Here is a 24271-nt window from a genome sequence, read left to right on the forward strand (position 1 = left end):
AACCCCCCCACCGCCGTTAATCCTCCCCCGCCTACCGCCAACCCTTTCCCCGCCTACCGCGGTCTCCTACCCCCGAGGTCCGCTCCTGACGTTTTTTTTAAATATTACTTCAGCTGGCGGGGGACCCCAACACCCGCCAGCCCAGCCGAGGTCTTTAACTTCTTCATCCTCGTGCTGTTAAAGCTGCAATGCATCCTTCCAGTTGGACGGAATTTGACGTCGCAGCACGTTGACGTCCTGCACGTACAACGTGCTGCGACGTCAAACTCAGTCCAACTGGAAGGATGCATTGCAGTTTTAACAGCACGAGGATGAAGAAGTTAAAGCCCTCAGCTGGGCTGGCGGGGGTTGGGGTCCCCCGCCAGCTGAAGTAATATTTTAAAAAACCGGCAGGAGCGGACCTCGGGGGTAGGTGACGGCGGTAGGCGGGGAAAGGGTTGGCGGTAGGCGGGGGAGGGTTAACGGCGGTAGGGGGGTCCAGGGCGAAATCTGCGGGGGCCCAGGCCCCTGTGGCCCCACGCAGATACGCCCCTGCATGATACAGAGATCCATTTTCAGGTTCACATGAAGGCAGTACTTGTCAATAAAATAGCCAGCAGCCCTTCCTTTTATCTCAGTCCCTTTACCACTGTGCCAGATTTATACCCTGAATACACCAAGAGAAAAATTTCACTCTTTGGGATGGGCCACCCTTGACAATTCTGCACTCTGTCCCAGCATCTTCCCTCCCATCTCTTCTCCTGGTTCAGCAGCTTACTTACCCTACTCCCACCTACCTGCCTCACTGCTTCCAGGAAAATGTAGTATAAAGATGTGGAGCTGCTGTCTAAGCTGATAGCTCTGCTGATTCCACTTCTTCTGATGTGGACTTCCTATGTTTCGAGCTGCAGAACTAGCAAAGCTATCAGCAGTATGGCATAGTCAGCGCCTCTGCGCCTTTATGTAGCTAGGCTGGCAGGGGGCTAAGGAAGCTGCGCTGTTGAACCAGAGAGGGGGGAGTGGGGGTCTATCCATAGAGGTTTGCCCAACACCCCATAGGTGGTTAAAGCAGCCCTGCCTGTGCTGGCAACCCGCCACACACATTTGTATACTGACAGGCCAGGGAGGATGATGAAGAAGTGCTGTACCCATGCAGGGGAAATGAAGAGGTGACCAACCCACGCGGAAGGGGGGGGGGGGAGTGGATGGATGATAACGAGGTGTCGATGTCGGACCTGCAGAGAGAGAATGAAGAGGTGCCAGACCTGTGCAGAGGGAGGCGAAGGGGGAGATAGTGAGTGCTTGCCAATTGGTGGGTATGAGTGGGGATATCTTAATGGGTTGGGAGAATGAGTGAGAGTGTGAGATGAGGGGTAAGAGAACTCGGATAAAATGTGAGGAAAGGTTGAGATGTAGTGTGAATGACCTGGAAACATAGAGAGAGGATGAGAGGCACTGAAAAGGGGCGTGGAAACTGGAGAAGGATTTGAGAGAAAGGGGATGGGTCTCCCGAGGGATTGAGTGAGGGTGGAAATAGGGTTAAAAAATATAGTGAAAGAGAGGCAATAGGATAAGGGGTATAGAAGAAAGGCCTGGAGGCAAGGGAAGGAAGGACAGATAGGGATAAAGCTGGAGCTGGTGAGGGGATCAGAGGCAGCAGCGAGCAGATGAGTACAAAAGATGGAAAAGGGGGACTGAGAAGGAGAATAGGAAACTTGGGAAAAAGAAAGACAGAGAGAGCAATGAGATTGCTGGAGAGGGGATGAGAGGGAGATGGAAAAAGCTGGTAAGAAGATAAGAGGTGAAATGGAAACTAGATTAGAGGGTGATAGGGAGAATGAGAGGTAAACATCATATATAGGTGGATATAGAGGAAGAGATTAAAGAAAAATAAAAATGAAAGATTAGTGCTAGATAGATATAGAGAAGGAAGAGAAGGCGGACAAGAGGAGAGAGAAGAAATGGAAAGGCAGACCTGGACAAGAATTTAGGAGAAGACCAATACAAAAAGTGGAATAGATTGGGACTAACCCAATTAGAAAAGCACCCAGACAACAAAGGTAGAAAAATATTTTTTATTTAATTCTTTTTAATGATTGGAATGTTTCCATTTTGAGAAATGTGCATCTTATCAATTTTTGTATTTTAGCAGTACAATCTGGTAAAAGAAACAGTACTGTGCCAGTGGAGTCCTTAAACATGGGGTTCCTGGGTGCAATGGTCCACCCAGAGCTGAAAGACCCAAGTTTAGGTACAGCCAATAACTCCAAGTCTGGGACCACACTGATACAGCATCATAAACTAACACTACCCCCAGAAATGTGATGTAACCCGGTGGATTATATGTATTTTTTAAAAAATTTTTAAACTTTTACCTGGGGTCCGGGGGAGGCTCCGGGCTTCCTTGTAGAACAGTGAGTTAACTTTACTCCAGTTCTCACCCAGGACTTAAATTAGATGCATTAAAAAAGCATGAGTTAAACTTCCGGGTCTTAACTCACTCCCTGCATTGAAAGGTAGTAGCCAGTCCCTTCATCTACATGGGATTTGCATAGACACATTTTTATTCACATTTTGATACACCTTTTTGTTTTGTTGATTGAAACCTTAATAATTCATGAGGAGCATTAAAGGAGCGCTAAACTTAATGAACCTCATTACATTGACATTGCAAAGGCTTCAGCCTCAGGTAATACTTTTGTGGTTTGTTCAATCTTTGAACATTACCTCTTGGCAAAATGCAAAAATGGATGAGAAAGACTGAAAATAAAGAGAGAATTTTCCCTCTGTAACAGAGACTTAGCAGGTGCTGTACTTCTTGTCTATTAGGTTTCCACTGATGGACAGCCAGAGTTTGAAGAGCCAAGAAAGCACCATGGATCAAGGTTTAAGCAGGTCACTTCTTTCCAGTAGCAGCTCAAGGTGAGTTGTATTCGGGTACAGAAGGTATTTTCCTGTCTCCAGAAGGCTTATAATCTAAGGGGTCATTTTAACAAGCTGCGATACAAAGGGCCCTTCGGTAATGGCGGAGGCCATTTTTCCCGCACACAAGGGCCCTTCCTACCGCAGCAGGTAAAAAGCACCCCCCCCCCCTCAAACGAATGGCCATGCGGTAAGATTACTCTTACCGTGTGGCCATGTGGCGGGCAGCACTTATCGCCACCCACTGAGGTGGCGGTAAGGGTTCCCATAGTAACCCACCGGTAATCGGGCAGCGAGCAGTGCTGCCTGATTACCACTGGGTTAGCTCCGTGGTAAAAATTCAAAAAATATTTTCCAGCGCACCGGAAATGGTGCGCACTTGAGCTGGAACCACCGTCAGCGACCGCATTGGGCCAGCAGTAGTTCCGGGTTTCTGCTTGGCAATCTTTTCGTAAAGAGGGTTAAGTGATTTGCCCAAGCATTTGATTTGAAGAACATTTAGGCAGATTTTATAAAGGACCTGTAGAGGGGAATTCAAATGTCCAAGTCAGGACCTGTGAGATTCCCATGCTATTTTACAAGACAAGTTCACAAAAGAAAAGTCCATAAACCGTTATTAAAGTGAACTTGGGAAAATCTATTTTACTCTCTTGGGATCTTGCCAGGTACTTGTGACCTCAATTGGCCACTGTTGGAAACAGGATACTACTAAGCTTGATGAGCCATCTGTCCCAGTATGGTAAGTGAAAGCTATGGCAGTGGTTGTTCCCTCCCCCCGGAACATCAATACCCAGCCTACTGAACAGTTTTCCTCGTCCCCTTGGAGGAAGCTCCACAGCACAATCCCCCCACCAAATAAAACATTCCCTGTGCGCAATCCTCCCTCAAGCAAAGCCCACGCCTCCTTAGAAAATCCCCCTCCGCTCCACCCCAAACAGAACTTTCTCCCTAGAACCCCCACCACCAGACCACAAGTCACTCTCACCAGCATAGCCCACCACATTCCCCACTGGGAATCACCAGGGATTCCTTGGTAGTCTAGCAACATGTCAACCTGTGATGAAAGTTGTCCTCTCATCTCTTGCCCTGAATGGCTCCAAGTTTCAATATGGCCTTTCTGACCCCTAGCAGTAGTCTGGTGGTACTACTGCTAGGGGTCATTCTTAGTGGGGGAGGTGTGTGGGAAGGAAGGTTGGAATAATGGGTGTTCTCCTGAGGTGGTTCTCCAGGGAAGGTTTTATTTCAGGAGAGGGAGGGGGTTGCTCTAGGGGGATTCTGCTTAGGGTTGTTGTATTCCAGGGGGAATCAAGGGAGGAAGTGCCAGGGGATCAGGAGAAGGGCAGTTACCACCGTGGTTGTTACATTTTTTAAACTTTAGGCACTAGGTCCTGTGTCCAATACCTGGGCAGGAAGTAAATGATTGATTCACATTTACTGTTCCACTCCAATCAGAAATGGAAAGTGGGTCATTTACTTCACAAGTTTTGTCTGATCTGAAGAAGAAGGTGTTTCCTTTGGAAGCTACTCAAAAAATGTATTAAGCTAGTCCAATAAAAAAAGGTCTCATCTTCTTGTTTTTTAATTTTGTTTTATTTCTATTTATTACTTTTAAAGTGGACCAACATGGCTACCACACTGTTTTATATAAAACTAGTAAAAAAAAAACCCGTTTCTGATGCAAATGAAACGGGGGGCTAGCAAGGTTTTCTTCAGAGTGTGCATGTGGGAGTGTGTGTCCCTGCCTTCTCGCCCTCCCCCTCCCAGTCCAGTCCTTCAGTGTTAAGTTTCCTGCTGTTCTGTGTTTTTGTTACAGAGAGAGTGAGGGCATCTCTCTCCCCTCCCCCTCTGAGTCCTTCACTGTGTGAGATTTCGTGCTGTGCTGTTTTCCTTCACTCATGGGGAAACCGGATATCTCTGGCGCTTCACACTTCCGGCTGGAGGCTTCAGTGGTGCCTTTTATATATATAGATATGTGGCACATGCATAGAGCCTTCCTCAGAGAGGGCATAAATGTGTTCATTACTGGAACTGATTCTGTGTGCTTTTTTAGAAAAATATACGAACAGTGGATCCAAAAGAAGTCCTCTCACAAATGATGTTTCCCAAACAAGGTCTTCATTTAAATCAATAAAACAACCCTAAAGACCTTGTTTGGGAAACATCATTTGTGAGAGGACTTCTTTTGGATCCACTGTTTGTATATTTGTCTTCCGGTTCTCCTGTGATCACCTTCTGTACATAAGTACATAAGTAATGCCATACTGGGAAAAGACCAAGGGTCCATCGAGCCCAGCATCCTGTCCACGACAGCGGCCAATCCAGGCCAAGGGCACCTGGCAAGCTTCCCAAACGTACAAACATTCTATACATGTTATTCCTGGGATTTTGGATTTTTCCAAGTCCGTTTAGTAGCGGTTTATGGACTTGTCCTTTAGGAAACCGTCCAACCCCTTTTTAAACTCTGCTAAGCTAACCGCCTTCACCACATTTTCCGGCAATGAATTCCAGAGTTTAATTACACGTTGGGTGAAGAAAAATTTTCTCCGATTTGTTTTAAATTTACTACACTGTAGTTTAATCGCATGCCCCCTAGTCCTAGTATTTTTGGAAAGCGTGAACAGACGCTTCACATCCACCTGTTCCACTCCACTCATTATTTTATATACCTCTATCATGTCTCCCCTCAGCCGTCTCTTTTTTAGAAAGGCGTATGGGCACCTATGTTACCTTTGTACAGTGTGTTTTTTTCTAGCAAAAAAAGGTGCCAGTACTCAAATGCTAGGCCACCCTTCATGGGTGGGGTGATCACTGAGGAACCCACCCCAGAATAGCCAGGCCCCCTGCAACCAGTCGCAGAATCTATGACAAGGCAGAATTGGTGTGTAGTGCCTGAGCTCTTTCATTAAAACTTGGGGTCCATGGGTCAATTTTAGTAGACAATGGAAAAGGTGCCGATACTCAGTACCCCCAAGTACCCCTTCAAAAAAAGCCCTGTCTTTGTAAAATAGGTTTAAAATAGGCAGCTTCTTGGAATTTTATCATGTGCATTCTGTTAAAAAATTCCCCTCTATTTGTGTATTTTTACTTGCAGTCTTTAGAGGCGTTGCCTAGGGGTAGAGTCTGGGCAGGGTTTTCATTTTTGTATGTACATTTTTATTTTCAAAATTATGTACGTAAATCTCTCTAAAAAAAGCTACCTGCAGAAGTGTTGTGCTAGTTGCGCTTCAAAAGTAAATAATTACACGTCCTAGTACTTCTCAGCTTAAAGTAATTAGTTACAGTAATTAAAATACTCATTTAGGATGGTAACTAATTACTGATTACAGTTACCTGCTTAGAGTAATTGCTTTTCCTTTACCAATACCACATCCAAGAATACTTATGGGAAAAGCCTTGTGGTATATGAAGAGGTTAAATATGCACCTTATACACAACGTTAGTGTAAATATTGCATATTTCGTAAATATCGTAAATATTTCGTTAGTGAGGCCCCACTTGGAGTATTGTGTTCAGTTTTGGAGGCCGTATCTTGCTAAAGATGTAAGAAGACTGGAAGCGGTGCAAAGAAAAGCTATGAAAATGGTATGGGATTTGCGTTGCAAACCATACGAGCAGAGACTTGCTGACCTGAACATTTATATCTTGGAGGAAAGGAGAAACAGGAGTGATATGATACAGACGTTCAAATATTTGAAAGGTATTAATCCACAAACGAACCTTTTCCGGAGACGGGAAGGCGGTAGAACTAGAGGACATGAATTGAGGTTGAAGGGGGGCAGACTCAAGACTAATGTCAGGAAGTATTTTTTCATGGAGAGGGTGGTGGATATGTGGAATGCCCTCCCGCGGGAGGTGGTGGAGATGAAAATAGTAATGGAATTCAAACATACATGGGATAGACACAAAGGAATCCTGTTTAGAAGGAATGGTTCTGTGGAATCTTAGCGGAGATTGGGTGGCGACGCCAGTAATTGGAAACAAAACGGGAGCTGGGCAGACTTCTACGGTCTACGCCCTGATCGTGACTGAATAGATAAGGGATGGGCTGGAGTGTAAATTTAAGGGGCTTTGATGTTAGCTTCAGAACTTAGTACAACACCCTCATCCTCCCCGTCCCATCTGCCCGCAACCTCGGAGTCATCTTCGACTCCTCCCTCTCCTTCTCTGCGCATATCCAACAGACTGCCAAGACCTGTCGCTTCTTCCTCTTCAACATCAGCAAAATTCGCCCTTTCCTATCTGAGCACACCACACAACTCTCGTCCATGCTCTCATTACCTCTCGCCTTGACTACTGCAACTTACTCCTCACCGGCCTCCCACTTAGCCATCTAACCCCCCTTCAATCCATTCAGAACGCTGCCGCACGTCTTATATTCCGGCAGAACCGATTTACTCATATCACCCCTCTCCTCAAGTCACTTCACTGGCTTCCGATCAGATACCGCATACAATTCAAGCTTCTCCTCCTTACCTACAAATGCACCCGGTCTGCGGCTCCTCACTACCTCTCTACCCTCATCTCCCCCTATGTTCCCGCCCGTAACCTCCGCTCAGAGGACAAATCCCTCCTTCAGTTCCCTTCTCCACCACTGCCAACTCCAGGCTCCGCTCATTCTGCCTTGCCTCACCCTATGCCTGGAACAATCTTCCTCAACCCCTACGCCAAGCCCCCTCCCTACCCATCTTCAAATCTCTGCTTAAAACTCACCTCTTCAATGCTGCTTTCGGCACCTAACCTTTCGTGAAATATAGTATGCCCTATCAGACTGATTCTACACTTGTCTTTTGACTGTACACTTGTCTTTAGATTTACACCTGTCTTTTAGATCGTACACTTGTCTTTAGATTGTACACCTGTCTTTTAGATTGTTAGCTCCTTGAGCAGGGACTGTCCTTCCATGTTAAATTGTACAGCGCTGCGTAACCCTAGTAGCGCTTTACAAATGTTAAGTAGTAGTAGTAGTAGTACAAGAAGAGTGCTGGGCAGACTTCTACGGTCTGTGCCCTGAGAAAGGCAAGGACAAATCAAACTCGGGTATACATATAAAGTATCACATACCATGTAAAATGAGTTTATCTTGTTGGGCAGACTGGATGGACCATACAGGTCTTTATCTGCCGTCATTTACTATGTTACTATCCAGCTTATTTTCAAAAATGATCGCTGGCCATCTTCCAACACAAATCGGGAGATGGCCGGCGATCTCCTGAACCCGGCCAAATCGGTATAATCGAAAGCCGATTTTGGCCGGGTTCAATTGCTTTCCGTCGCGGAGCCAGCAAAACATCAAAGGGGCGTGTCAGTAGGGTAGTGAAGGCGGGACGGGGACAGGACGGGGGCGTGCTCACGAGATGGTCGGCTTCACCCAATAATGGAAAAAAAAGCCAGGTTTGTAGAGCATTTCGCCGGCTGTACTTGGTCCCTTTTTTTTCATAACCAAGCTTCAAAAAGGAGCTCCAACTCACTGAAATGTCATACCCAGCTCCATGACAGCAGTATGCAGATCCCTGGAGCAGTTTTTAGTGGGTGCAGTGCACTTCAGACAGGTGGACCCAGGCCCATCCCCCACCCCTACCTGTTACACTTGTGGTGGTAAATGGGAGCCCTCCAAACCCCCCCAAAGCCCACTGTACCCACATGTAGGTGCCCCCCTTCATCCATAAGGGCTATGGTAAAATGGTGTAGAATTGCGAAGAGTGGGTTTGGGGGGGGATTTGGGAGGCTCAGCACCCAAGGTAAGGGAGCTATGCACCTGGGAGCTATTTTTATTTTTTTTTTACAATTTTTAGAAGTGCCCCCTAGGGTGCCCGGTTGGTGTCCTGGCACGTCAGGGGGACCAGTGCACTACAAATGCTGGCTCCTCCCAAGACCAAATGGCCGAAAACCGATGCTGGCCATTTCAAACCCGGCGAACTCTGACATTTGGCCGGGCCCAACCGTCTTAGCGAAAAAAAAGATGGCCGGCCATCTTTTTCGAAAATACGGTTGGCTCCGCCCACTTACGGCGCCAGCCCCGAAGATGGCCAGCCAGCTATTTGGCCTGCGCCGTTCAATTATGCCCCTCTATATAACCATCTCTTGATGCTAATTTCAAGGAGGTTTGACCAACTCATGCCAACCACATCCTCTGTCAAGTCATGTTGTGCTAGTTACTGTTCAAAAGTAATTAATTACAGTTATTGGAATAGTGAATAAGTAGTTAACTACTTTATTGATTACTGCAAGAAAATAATTAACTACAATAACTAATCAATAGTAAATCAATATCGCACAACACTGCGTGCACATTTTAGTAAGTGAAAATGTGTATGGGTAATTTTAGTGGGTAATTTTCAAAAGCTAAGTACACCCATATTTTCCCTTTGAAAACTGGTGTAAAGTCCACAAATAAAAACTAACTGCAGACTTTAAACTCTTTGAAAATGACTTCTAAAATGACCAGGTAGATCCATATCACAAGGTCAAGTCAGCAGTCCTTCTGGTACCCCAGGACATCTCTGAATTTATAGTGCTAATTTTTGTGAAAACATCAGGACCTACAAGTCTAGAGATGGCCTGGGGTACAACTACTAAAGCAGGACACACTCCGCCCCCTCTGGTGGTTCTGCAGTGCCAACCTTTATCTAACCCTCAGAGTTTTTATCTAGCAATAAGCTCAGCACCTTCCATTCTCTTGCAACTCTTCACTATCACGCTCCTAAGAGGCTTTTAAATCTTATTATTAAGTGGTTTCTTGTCTGCAGGAGTGAAGAAATTGCACTTCCTGTCAAGATCCGTACTTGCTTTGAAGTCCAGCTGGATTTCAAGTATGAATTAATTATTGACTTCCGTTTTTCACACCATTTACTGTTCTTGTGATTTGCTTTCTGTATTAAATATGTCCTTGGGTGATGTAGTATTACTTCCTCACAAATGAATACAAAGTGAGAAACTGCTTTAATCTGCTGTATCTAGGCAAAGTATTATTTACAGCTAGAATTCAATGGTTTCCCCTAAGACATGGTCCAGAGATGTAGAACTTTTCTTTAAATTGACGTCTTTACTATAGGGCAGAGTCCAGTCTTGTGTGTTCCAGTGTTTAGGTAGGAAATATTGTAGGCTTTTAGATGGGAAATTGAAATTCAGATCCTCCTAAATTGCAGGCTCTGAAATCCTCACCAGAACCCCAGGGGAAGGCAGATCACCAGAGTCTCAGTATGTAGATGAAAGGATGGTACAGGGAAGAGGGCTTTAGATTTACTGGAAAGTGGAGAACATTTGTTGAAGGAGGGGCCTATCCCAAAAGGATGGGTTTCACTTTAGCCAGGGTGAAACCTGGATACTAGTGCTAGCTTTTAAAAAAGAATGTAGGACCCCTGAGAATCTGGCATTTGCAATGCTTGATCAGATTCACAGTGTCCCTAAAGAGTAAAACCCTCTGGCTGACTTCATTTATAGGCAGGCAGACTGTGGCCTGGCAGGTGAACTTTCTGACGCTTTCCAGAATACACTGGAAGTTGCATGGGAGCAAATATATAAAGCTGAAAAAGGACTAAGTGATGGAGGTGTTTTTTGCATTATTCAGCAGGAGACAGCATTGAGTGGCAGTACTTCTAAGAAATTAACATTTGTGACACCCTCCCCTACCAGTTCCATAAAGGGTGTCCAAATTTGGGCGTGGATCCCAGATCCACGTGCAAACTGATTAACACTACATGCCTATATTGTCTCGTGTGCAACTCAAAAGGGCCATGAGGGGCCAGAGGAAGGGCAAAGGCGGGTCAGAGGCATTCCAAAAATTTAGACACAGTATTATAGAATAGGGTCATTTATGCATCCACCGCCATTAATTGCGTGCCAGCATTTACACCAGGTCTCAGGAGGCGTAAATCCTTGCACTAAACACTATTCTATAAAGGTTACATAGTGCTTAGTGACTTTTATAGAGTTGGCGCTTAGCACAAATCTTAACCGCCTTACTATGGGTGTCATTTACTGAATCTGGTCCACAGTGTTTATCAGGATCCAGATGGGAGGTATTTTATAGTATCAAGGGTACATGGGTACAGAATAGTTCTGTGCAATGTATAATCCCCCGGATTCTATATAGCATGACCAAAATAGCATGTGCATTTCTGGATTTGCATTTGCAATTTAATTACTTAACAAGCCAATCAGCGCCGATAATTGCCACAACAAGCAATTGACACTAATTGGCATCGATTAGAAATTACGCGCACAACATGCTACGTGTATTCTGTAAAGTGGTGCTCATAAATTCTAATGCTTGCCAAAAAGGGGGTATGGCCATAGGCAGGTCATGGGAGTTCTAAAAATGTACTCGCAGGGCATAGAATATACTATCCTGCTTATAATCGAATGAGAAAAACGCCCAAGTTCCGACCTAAATCGGGAGATGGACGTTTATCTCACAAAAACGAATAACGCGGTATAATCGAAAGCCGAACTTGGATGTTTTCAACTGCACTCCATCGCGGAAGCGTACAAGTTGATGGGGGCGTGTTGGAGGCGTGGTGAAGGCGGGACTGGGGCATGGTTATCACCCGAACAGAGATGGGCGCCTTTAGCTGATAATGGAAAAAAAGTATGCGTTTGTAGCTAGAATTTAGGGCACTTTTCCTGGACCCTGTTTTTTCACGAATAAGGCCCCAAAAAGTGCCCTAAATTACCAGATTACCACTAGAGGGAATCGGGGATGACCTCCCCTGACTCCCCCAGTGGTCACTAACCCCCTCCCACCACAAAAAATGATGTTTCACAACTTTTTATTTTCACCCTCAAATGTCATACCCACCTCCCTGGCAGCAGTATGCAGGTCCCTGGAGCAGTTGTTAGGGGGTGCAGTGGACTTCAGGCAGGTGGACCCAGGCCCATCCCCCCCCACCTGTTACAATTGTGCTGCTTAATGCTTAGTCGTCCAACGCCCCCAAACCCACTGTACCCACATGTAGGTGCCCCCCTTCACCTTTTAGGGCTATAGTAATGGTGTAGACTTGTGGGCAGTGGGTTTTGAGGGGGATTTGGGGGGCTCAACACATAAGGGAAGGGTGCTATGCACCTGGGAGCTCTTTGACCTTTTTTTTTGTTTTTGTAAAAGTGCCCCCTAGGGTGCCCGGTTGGTGTCCTGGCATGTGAGGGGGACCAGTGCACTACGAATCCTGGCCCCTCCCACGAACAAATGCCTTGGATTTATTCGTTTTTGAGCTGGGTGCTTTCATTTTCCATTATCGCTGAAAAACAAAAACGCCCAGCTCACAAATTGTCGAATAAAACATGGACGTCTATTTTTTTCAAAAATACGGTTCGGTCCACCCCTTCACTGACCCGTTCTCGGAGATAAACGCCCATGGAGATAGACGTTTTCTTCGATTATGCCCCTCTAGGTGTATTCTATAAACCTGTTAGGCATATTCTATAAACCATGCCTAAATCTAGGGATAAATTTTTTCTGCACCGATTTTTCAGGTGTCATATATAGAATCTAGTCTAATGTGCCTAATTCATACAACCATACTTTTTTTTTTCCTTACTGGGTGGCTTGGCTAATGAACTATGGCGAATACCAAATGGTGGTAACTGAGGATTTTAATATTACAAACAGTCTCACTATCAACTATAAAGAGGATGGAGTGGAGGAGTGGTTAGAGCACTGGTCTTGAACTTCAGCAGTAGCCAGTTCAAATCCCACTGCTGCTCCTTGTAATCTTGGGCAAGTCACTTAACCCTCCATTGTCTCAGGTACAAAGTTAGATTGTGAGCCCCCTGGGACAGAGAAATATCCAGCATACCTGAATGTAACTCATCTTGAATTTGTCCTTCTCTATATCCCTCTTGTACTGAATGGAGTCTTGGTGCTTAAGGCATTTGGATTTCTATCTTTTGAGCCCCTTAAGAAAGCAATGTTGAAGGATCTTACCCTCTAGATAGCCTTTAGTAGTTATATTTCACATCAACAAATGTCAGAAATTCAAGATTTTTCGTGCAAAGATCCCTTCCTTCAATTCACTGAAGTATGTCCCTTCCTTCAATTCCCTGAAGCATATATTTGCACTAAACAGTTTTATTTTCCCTTCTAAAAGTGGTCTTTTCATTTCTTGTAAATAAGGTCTTCATCTTTCCTTTCTTTCCTAGAGAGGAATGTTAGGAGGAGTTAAATCCTCACTTACAGATGCCTGTTGAGTACTTGTCATTCCTGAAGGTGATCAATACATTCTGGAGGTCTTACAGTTTGTTTATTATCTTTGGAGGATCTAGGTAAGCTGAAGCAGCCTCTAAACTTTGTTGGATGAAACAGAAAAATTCATCAGCCTTCACCTTTAAGGGAAAGCAACCTCTCAATTGCTTAAGAGCACATTCTGCCAGAGATGTAGCCATTTTATGGGCACAATTGCCTTCAGTGGCTGTGACAAACATTTGCAAAGTGGCAATGTAGTTGTCTTTCCATGCATTCACAAGGTATTACCAGCCCAATGTAGGAGAGTAAGCTGAAGTTGTATGTGGTCCTGAAATTATTTGGGCAGAAATTTAGAGATCCCACTCATCTTAAGAAATGCTTTGCTACATCCTACAGGTTCTGGACTAGTCTGGTGAGGAAGCTAAGGAAGGAGAAATTAGGTTTTACTTCTAACTTCCTCTCTTGTAGTCTCACTAGATAAATTCAGTGACTCTTCCTACTAGGTCAACAATTCTAAATGCACATGAAATTACTATGGTCTTATTCTTTATGTTGTTCTTGTGGTATATCAAATAAAGATGAAGAAGAAGTGTTAGGATCTTGGACTTTAAAAAAAAGAGTGGTTTTGGATAAGTCATCTCAAGTGAAAGGGAAGATACCTCTAACACTGCTTGTTAATCTGGTTGTGAGCCCTTGAGCCCAGGCCGAGGCCTAGCATAGGATCTTGGCCAAGGCCTAGGGTAGACCAACAGGCACTATGCACACCCCAGCCACCCAGCCACGCACATGCACAGGACAAACAACTAGCACCACCAGAAAACTGGAGATAGAGAATTCAGGCAGGCCTCACGGCCTATCAGGAACCCACTCCTACAGAGTCCAAGCGTGCAGGCCTCACAGCCGAACAGGAACCAAGTCATACACTGGGAAGGGAGAAAGAACACCGAGGGGTCCCCAAAGGGACTGGAGCACCAGCAACACACATAGTGCTAGTAGAGACACAAGGGAAAGAGCGACAGACAGAAGCTTCTATAGGAATACACAAGGCTGTGCCACAGGGCAGTCAAGGGAAAAAGGAAGCCACTCGAGGGAACACTCTAGGCTGTACCATACAGCACAAAAAGGTAAGGGGGAGCCACCTATAAGAATACACAAGACTGTGCCACACAGCGCACTAGGGAAAAAGGGAATCCACACACAAGAATGCACAAGGCTGGCCCCACAACACACAAGGATAAAGGGAATTGCTAATAGGGATACACAAGGCTGTGCCACACAGCACTCAAGGGTAAAGGGAAGAGTAAGCAAACAGAGAAAGTTGCCTTAACATACACAGATCAGATAAGGAGCACTGCTCACCAGAATCAGGAGACAGACTCAGCAAACAAAAGGGGGAAAACAGGCTAAGGGAAAAGGCTGCTCCTGAAACACCAAACTGCAGGAAGCAGGGCTTACCCGGCAGAGAAAGGTGAAGCAAGCAAAGGGAAACTGATACAAACAAACAAGAGCAAATACAAGGACAGGGGGGCTGCCAACAGAGGCAGAACCACAGGGAGCAGAGCCTAAACATAGCACAAAAAGGGAACACAGAGAGAAAGGAAACTTAATCAAACAAACAAGAACGATACAAGGAACAGACTTACCACAGACAGCAAAATATTTATTTATTTTTATTTATTTACGTCAATTTATTTACGTCAAATACCAGACAAGCAGGTAACAGACACAGGTGCAGTATAGTGAGGCAGTCAAGCTCATGCTGGGAATACCCAGCACACACTCACAGAATCAACAAGCTAGGAGGAGAGTAAGCAAAAACTCCAACGTATACAGAAAGTGCCCTAGCACAAACAGAGAGAGAGTAAGCAGGTTTCAGTTCACATCAATCAAACGCTAAGGCAAAGGTTGTAGGGAGAGGTAAGGTTAAGTAGATCTTGGTTTCTGACGTCTGCAGCTACAGACATCAGCTCAATCCCTAATAGGCTAATGAGAAGCGAGTTCCACCCATTCCCCTGCCTGTTTAGCAGAGCGGGTTCCAGCCATTCCCCTGCCTGTTTAGCAGAATCATAACACTGCTTTGTCATTCACAATACTGAAGAACTAAAATTGCACAGTGTCTTCTAGGGCACACTCACAGTACTTGCTCTCTGTCTCCATCTGCTGGTTGGTGGGCACAACCCACAGTTTCTGGACTTGTCTGGTGGGATTAAACAAAAGAAAATTTTCAGGTAAGACTTAATTTCTCGTAACACAAGTAAATCATCATTTTATAATCAAAAATGACTTCTTAAATTACCACCTAAGATTTGTGGTGCTTATGTTAGTGGTTCCAAACCTGTTCTATTGACCTCACACAATATCCACAATGAATATGCAGGAGATATATTTGAATACACCAGAGACCAATTAAATATAAATTTAACTCATGCATATCTGTTGCGTACATCCTGAAAACCCAACTGGCTGTAGGGTCACCAGGTCAATTTTGGGTACCCTTGTCTTTGGTTGCCATTCCTGTGGCTAGCCCTACTTCTTTCTTTTCAGGTATGAGGAACTTGAGATGGAAAAGCAGGATTCACATTGTGATTCTGATGTGGTTCAAGATCCTCTGCTGTCAGGGTAAGCTGACATAAGGAATGTTAATGGCATAATGCTGGTCTTTCAGAATGACTTTGGGGTGCCCTGTTTATAGATTCAGGATTCATAAACTAATCCTCCTGAGGCCTGGGTGGTGCAAACAGATCATTAAAATGCTTTGTTTTGGCCCCTTGCTGATCACTCAGTCAAATTTAACTGAGACCCTATAATTAAATTAAGTTTTGAGCAATTGTGCCTAAAGTTATAATACAACTAGACTTAGCCCCTAACCCAAGACATAGGTAACCCTGCAATTGGTCCTTAGCTAAAATGTGACAGTGTAGAAACCTCACTGTAAAATTATCATCAATATACAATAGTATTTCTGCAGTCTGTGCTTATGTTAATGTTTTATTTCAAGTTTGATATCCTCCAAATCTGTTACCAGGTCAAGGTGGCTTACAATACAAAAATCAGGACAAAAATAAAATCTGAAGAACATAAAAAAAACAATAGGACAAGAAAAAACAGGCAAAACAGCAAACTTACTAGATCCTATATTATCCAACCCCCCCAAATTTATTTTACGGATCCTTGTACTAAGCCGCAGTAGGGCTAACGCACAGTTAGCATGCACCAAATTGACCCTATTACAGGGGTGGTGCAGGCGCCTGCAGTAGTTTTCAAGTTGGCACGTGCAATCCCGTGGTAGAAAATTTCCTATTTTCTATCAGCTCTTTCCATGTGCTTAGATGGTAATGGCATGCTCACACCATAGATCCTCAGGTTAGGAGAGAGACCATTTTGAGCTCCATGTGCTGTTCCTAACCCCCACAGGAAGTTGCCATGGGTGGACCTCTCTAGGCAATTCACATCAGAGGTCACAGAGTATCACAGAGAAAGAAAAAAAAACATTGCTGACAGACAATGCATGTAAAACACAATACATTATTCCAACAAACCCTTCTCATGCATAACTGTCATGCAATTATTAATTCATACAAAGTCCAAGCTTTATTCGCAGATTCTCAAAACGTTCTCTGGGTAACGGTTTTGGTCATGATGTCAGCTGTCATCTCACTGGTGTGACAATAGTCTAGACTGATGACCCCTTCTTTCGCCAGCTCTCGCACGTTGTGATATTTCGTTGCGATGTGCTTGGTGCGTGACTGAACCTTGTCATTCTGTGACAGTCTGATGCAGCTCTGATTATCTTCCATTATCTGGATTGGTCTCTGTTCATCTATTCCAAAATCCAGCAAAAGTTTTTCAATCCACATCAGTTCTCTGCATGCTTCTGATACAGCCACATATTCAGCTTCTGTAGAAGACAGACTCACAATACTTTGTTTATGACTGGCCCAAGAAATTTGTACATTTCCATACATAAACACATATCCACTTGTGGATTTATAATCAGAATGATCCCCTGCCCAATCTGAATCACAGTAACATATTAGTTTTGGATTACTATTGGCTGAAATCTTTAATTTACAATCAATGGTACCTTTTAAATACCTTACCATCCTTTTAACTGCAGTCCAATCTGATTTGGTAGGTGAGCTGACCCTTCTGCTCAAAATTCCTACTGCATTTGCTATATCAGCCCTGTATGTGGTAGTTGGATATAAAAGCTTACCTATGGCTGATCTATATTGGATGTTATCTGGTAAAGGTTCTCTTACTGTTTCATTCTTCAGAAAATCAGTGATCATGGGAGTGCTTACAACTTGGGCATCTTGCATACCTAAACTTTCAATAAGCTCATTTATTTTCTGCTTCTGGCTTAGAAGATAAGAACCATCATTTTGTTTCTCAATTTCTATACCAAGATAGTATGACACATTACCAAGTTCTTTATCTCAACATTCAGGTTTAGATATTTTACAATGTCCTTGTACTCTTGCTCACTTTCGCTTGCAATGAGCAGATCATCAACAAAAGCTAAAATGTATGCATATTGTCCATTTCTGCACCTAGTGTACAAGCATTTATCTGCTTCACCTTGCTTAAATCCTCAATTTGTCAATATTTCATGCAATTTGTCATTCCAACATTTTGCACTTTGCTTTAATCCATAAAGACCTTTGTTTAATTTACACACTAGCTGTCTTTGTTTTGTATTTATGAAACCTGTTGGCTGTTCCATGTACAAGTCTTCAGTTATATCTCCATGAAGAAATGCTGTTTTCACATCAATGTGGTTGACCTGCATGCCTTTTGAGAGTGCAATGCTCAGAAGTGTTCTAATTGTCGTGTGTTTCACTACAGGTGCAAACACTTCATCAAAATCTTCTCCATATTTTTGAAGATATCCCTTTGCGACTAATCTGGCTTTATACCTTTCCACTTTTCCTTGTGCATTCCTTTTTAACTTGAATACCCATTTGCATCCTATAGCTTTCTTGCTAGGAGGTAATTTTGTAAAGAATCCAAGTTTTATTTTTATGCAATGCATCAATTTCTTCTTGTGCAGCTTTACGCCATTCAGCAGCTTCTTCTGCTGGCATTTTCTCAATCTCATCCCATGTTAAGGGCTCTTGAGCTTCTGCTGACTTTGTTAGGCAAGACAGTCTTGGGGGTGGAACACCTTTGTTTTCCCTGGATGAGCGTCTGACAACAGGTTGGTCCGACCTTTCCGCATCCTCTAAATCTGAGAGTCCTTCTCCAATTGATTCCCCTTCTCCAACTGTACTGTCTTCTGCAATGATCCTTTCTGTGTCTGCTTCCTCTGCCTGTTCCTCGTTAGATACAGATGAGTTGCTTTCAGACATCTGCCTTGGTATGGCATTTATATACACTGGCATGTCTATTATGGTTCTAGTTTCATATTCTGGATGATAAGGCTCATCTGGGATAATCCAGCCTTTATCAACCCTTTTGTTTTCATCAAAATATGTAACATGTCTTATGCCAACAATGCCAGTTTTCAGATTCAAAATTCTATATCCTTTGTGTCCTGGAGCATAGCCAACTAAAATGCCCCTTTCTGTTGTGGAATCCAGCTTATGCCTTCTTTGCTTTGGTACATGAGCATATGCTGTACTTCCAAATGTTCTTATGTGTGACAGGTTTGGCTTCCTACCATGCCATGTCTCATGTGGTGTGCGCTCAGCGCCTTTAGTTGGCATTCTGTTTTGTAGGTACACTGCTGTGAGAATGGCTTCCCCCCATAGTCTTTTAGGGAGATTGCTATCTGACAGCATACATCTGGTCATTTCCACAAGTGACCTAAATTTTCTCTCTGCAACAGAATTTTGCTCTGGTGTATAAGCTACTGTTGTGATATGCTGAATGCCTTCTTGTTGTAGAAATGTGCGCATGCTTTGTGAAGTGAACTCACCACCATTGTCGGTCTGAAGAACCTTTGGTTTTCTTTCAAATTTATTGCTCACCATGGCTACGTATTTCTTCAGCATGCCTGTGACTTGACTTTTTTCTTTCAGCAAATAGGCCACACAGTATCTAGAGAAATCATCCAAGAATATTAGCACAAATCTGTTATTTCCCAATGATGGGATATTAAACGGTCCACATAAGTCACTGTGTATTAAGTCCAGTACTTTATTACTCCTATTTCCTGTGTATGCAGGAAATGAGGGTCTCACACCTTTTTGAGTAACACAGTCTATGCATTTCTCCATTTTACCAGTATCTGCACTTATTTGAATGCCTGTGGCAAGTTGCTTACTGTGAAGATCCTGGATCACCTTAAAATCACGATGTCCCAGGCGGCGGTGCCAGATTTCCAGACTACATTTACCATCATTCTTCCTTACTTGCGCCATATGTGAGGCTTCACCTGAAATGCTCAGTTTATAAATATCATTATGCATAAAAGCTTCAGCATACACTTCATCATTTTAGAGATTGTGCACTTACTGTTTTCAAAATGAATCACAAATCCCTTCTTATCTAATGTAGATACACTAAGCATATTGCAAACTGCTTGGGGAATATACAAGACATCACTTACAGGAATTTCTTTAACTTCATTAGACACTTTGCCTTTTGCTTGGATCTGAGTAGCCCCTGCGTTTGCAGTATGAAGAACACCTTCTTCTGGACTCATTTCCTGAAAGAAATCCTTACAATTGGTTAAATGGCATGTGCTCCCCGAATCCAAAATCCAAGTACTTTCATTTGAATTATTATTTACCATAGTCAAAGATTTTTCTGCCATTAGAAAGCTCTTATGTTTATCATTGTCCTTTGTACATTTCCTGCTTGGAAAATTCTTTTGTTCCATTGGCTTAGGTGAGCTAGAGGGGGTGTTTTGTGTTTCCTTACACCATTTAGATACATGTCCCTCCTTTCCACATGAATAGCAAATCAGCTTGCCCTTGGGTGGAGTTTTCCCATAGCTCCACCTTCCTCTATTCTTTGCCAAGAAATTTGTTTCATTTCTCTCTGACTGTCTTTGAGAACACATCTCCTCAAAATCATTAATTATGCATTCCTGCCTCAGTTTTGATGCTGCCTGTTCAAAAGATTGCCCTTCAATGGCTTCATTTACAGACCTAAAAACATCAAACTTCTTTGATAGTGAGGTAAAAAGAAATGCTCTTTCAATGCATCACACATGGGAATTCCAGAAAGTTCTAACTTTTGAAATGAAGACATAAGATGCATAATGTGATCATTACACTTACTTTTATCCCTTAATTTGGTTTCATTCAACTCTGCCAACCAATTGGTTGCTGTTTTGCATATGTAGTTGCATACATAGTTCTCAGTTTATCTAAAATTTCCTTTGCTGTATCTTTTGCCTCCACCAATATGGCTTGTTTCTCTGAGAGAGCTTCAAAAAACATGCACTTCACATAATAGTTTGCATTGTCCCATTCAGCCATATTTTCAGCTGTTCTGTTTTGGTCTAAACATATACTTAATTTCTTTGCTTGAAGGAGGACATCTGAATCTTAGCTCCCATTGCTGATAATTATATTCAGTTAATTTAGGCACCTTGAGAGAGTGGAAAAATGGTGAATTTCCTCCCTCAGCCATTCTTAGCCTTGCCTTCTGTTGGTGTGTGGTGGGGAGAGAGAGAGACAGACTGAATCTTTCTTTTAAAACTTAAGAGAAAAATTTGGCTTTTTCACTGCCTGGTAATATTTCTCTTCTTCCTTTTTCAATTCCTGGGCTGGGCCCATAACCCTTTTGTTGGATTATTTGTAGTAAATAATTAGCAGATTTTTATACACACAGCTTCAGCTTTAGAAATGTTAATTTCTTTTCTTCATCTCTCTCACATACACCCCAGAATAATTCACTGCTGAGTCACTTTAAAGTTGAATTAACAAAACATCTGTTTACTCACAGTTTTAGTTAGATTGATATTCAGGCAGGCTTATTTAACATAATACAATACATTTGGATTATCAGCTCTTTCCATGTGCTTAGATGGTAATGGATGCTCACACCATAGATCCTCAGGTTAGGAGAGAGACCATTTTTGAGCTCCATGTGCTGTTCCTAACCCCCACAGGAAGTTGCATGGGTGTGACCTCTCTAGGCAATTCACATCAGAGGTCACAGAGTAATCACAGAGAAAGAAAAAAAAACATTGCTGACAGACAATGCATGTAAAACACAATACATTATTCCAACACAAGTTTGATATCCCTCCAAATCTGTTACCAGGTCAAGGTGGCTTACAATACAAAAATCATGACAAAAATAAAATCTGAAAAGAACATTAAAAAAACAATAGGACAGAAAAAACAGGCAAACAGCAAACTTACTAGATCCTATATTATCCAACCCCCAAATTTATTTTACGGATCCTTGTACTAAGCCGCAGTAGGGCTAACGCACAGTTAGCATGCACCAAATTGACCCTACCACAGGGGTGGTGCAGGCGCCTGCAGTAGTTTTCAAGTTGGCACGTGCAATCCCGTGGTAGAAAATTTCCTATTTTCTACCATGGGGGCATTCCTGGTGGTCATCCACAGCTGCAAAAAAAAAATAATACGGTACTAATTACCACCTACTACATAGGAGATGTTAAATACTTCCACGTTAACCCTGCATTATCCAGTTACCCACAATAATCCTAACTTACTAGCTGGATAATGTGGGAGCAGCCACTCTCCATCCATGCCACGCCCCTTCCCCAAAGTTTTTAAAAGAAGTAATGGGTAGGTTACTGCACACTAACAGGCAAAATACTGCAAAATACTTTAACGTGTTCTGTGGTAGTCTGTTCTATTGTGCTAACCTCGCATTGAGAGCTTAATGTCCATTAGTAAAAAGGCCCCTTAATGAAACTGTAATGGGTAATTTTTGTAGGCTAAGTAAGTACATACTATCCCTTTGAAAATCAGTGTAAAATCCACAAATAAAATCTGTTTGCAGATCTTACACTTTAATACTAAACTGGCCAGGTGGATCAATGAAACAAGGTCAAGGCAGACTTGGTTGTACCCCACAGCATCTCTGAATTTTTGTAAGTACAGCAGGAACCACAAGTCAAGAAATGCTGTAGGGTTAATCCTGTCTCCCCTCTGGTAATACTGCTAGCCTTTATCTAATCCCCAGGGTCTACATAGTCAAGTGCTCAGTACAGCCAGGGATCATGTTCATGCTACTCCTCATTATCGCAGCTTCTGAGTGGCTCTTAATTGTAATGCTACCGATATTCATGTAATATTCTCTTATCTGCAGGTATGGAGATCTCCCGGTAAAACCATTTGTGCCTTATGTTCCGGCACTTCAGGGTGTTGCATGCCAGATGGATTTCAAGTATGCATTAATTATCAAATTTTGTTTTTTCACTGTTTTACTTCTTTCATGATTTTCTTTCTGTCCTTGGGTAGTAACATTAATTACTTCCTCATAAATAAATACAAAAAACTGCTTTAAACTACTGCAACTAGTCACAATATTTACAGCAAGAGTTCAGGGGGGGGGGGGGGGGGGGTTCTAATAAAACATTTTCCAGAGATGCAGAACTTTTCTTTAAAGTGACAGCTGTGCAACACAACAGATTCCAGCTTTTAGGCAGGAATTTGGCTAGGCTTTTAGGTAGGATATTGAACTTTTTCATAATCCTCCCTATTTCACATGCAGAATCTAGAGTCTCAGGACATAGATGAGACAGAAGGGCATATTCGAAAGGGACGCCCAAGTTTTGCTGAGGACATCCTCGCAAAACATCCTGGCAAAGGGGTGGAGAAACCCGTATTATTGAAACAAGAAACAAGATGGGCGTCCATCTTTCATTTCGATAATACAGTTGGGGACGTCCAAATCTTGACATTTAGGTCGTCCCTAGAGATGGTCATCCCTAGACTTGGTTGTTTCTGATTTTTGGCCATAATGGAAACTAAGGACGCCCATCTCAGAAACGACCAAATGCAAGCACTTTGGTCGTGGGAGGAGCCAGAATTCGTAGTGCACTGATCCCCCTGACATGCCAGGACACCAACGGGGCACCCTAGGGGGCACTGCAGTGGACTTCACAAATTGCTCCCAGGTACATTGCTCCCTTACCTTGTGCCCCCCAAACCCCCTCCCAAAACCCACTACCCCCAACTGTACACCACTACCATAGCCCTTATGGTGAAGGGGGCACCTAGATGTGGGTACAGTGGGTTTCTGGTGGGTTTTGGAGGGCTCACATTTACCACCACAAGTATACAACGGTGGGGGGGGGGGGGGGGGGATGGGTCTGGGTCCGCCTGCCTGAAGTGCACTGCATCCACTAAAACTGCTCCAGGTACCTGCATATTGCTACGATGGACCTGAGTATGACATCTGAGGCTGGCATAGAGGCTGACACGACATATTTTAAAGTTGTTTTTTTGAGGGTGGGAGGGGTTAGTTATCACTGGGGGAGTAAGGGGAGGTGATCCCACGATTCTCTCCGGTGGTCGTAAGAAAAACAGGACCAGGTAAAGTCATCCAAATGCTCGTCAGGGACACCCTTTTTTTCCATTATGGGTCAAGGACGCCCATGTGTTAGACATGCCCAAGTCCCGCCTCCGACACTCTCCCGGGAACTTTGGTCGTCCCTGCGATGGAAAGCAGTTGGGGATGCCCAAAATCAGCTTTCGATTATGCCGATTTGGGCAACCCTGGGAGAAGGACGCCCATCTTCCGATTTGTGTCGAAAGATGGGCGTCCTTCTCTTTCGAAAATATGCCTGACAGTGGTGCAGGGAAAAGGGCAGTAGATTTGTTAGAAAGAATGGGAAATTTGGGGGAAGTCAAAAGATATTCAGAGGCTCCTGGCTGTTAACTAGATAGTACTGCTGAAAATGCCTAGTTAGCACTCGAGCTGAAACTGGCTTTCGGGGATGTTCCAGGGGTGAAGTCGTCACTTAACTGGTTAAGATAACCATATAAATAGGACCCCATAAAATGCAGTCCTGTCTTTATGCGGTTCTTTATAGCCGGTTAAGTGCTGAATATTGCACTGACTGCCCCTTTTACTAAACCTCGTTAGCATTCCTGGTGCAGCAATGCCGACAAAGCCTATTAACTTTGAACAGGCTTCATTGGCATTGCTGCATGGAAATTGCTATTGCAGTTTGGTAAAAGAGGCCCTTAACTAGCTATCTATTAGCCAGCTCCCTATACCCAGAAATTCAATGCTGGAGCCTGGACATCTCAC

At 43.5% G+C, this 24271-nt stretch overlaps 1 protein-coding gene across 1 annotated transcript in view; it reads left to right on the forward strand.

The window, feature by feature from the left end:
* The first annotated feature begins 2178 nt into the window (after positions 1-2178).
* The window catches only part of LOC115482384 (transient receptor potential cation channel subfamily V member 3-like), a 74736-nt gene continuing 52643 nt past the window's right edge, over positions 2179-24271 (forward strand). Inside the window, 5 exon segments of the mRNA XM_030222132.1 lie at positions 2179-2300; positions 2809-2901; positions 9648-9710; positions 15623-15697; positions 22322-22399. Of these exon segments, the coding sequence (XP_030077992.1) occupies positions 2179-2300; positions 2809-2901; positions 9648-9710; positions 15623-15697; positions 22322-22399 (431 nt within the window).

The sequence above is a fragment of the Microcaecilia unicolor genome, chromosome 13, assembly GCF_901765095.1.
Source record: "Microcaecilia unicolor chromosome 13, aMicUni1.1, whole genome shotgun sequence".
Taxonomy (NCBI): Eukaryota; Metazoa; Chordata; class Amphibia; order Gymnophiona; family Siphonopidae; genus Microcaecilia; species Microcaecilia unicolor.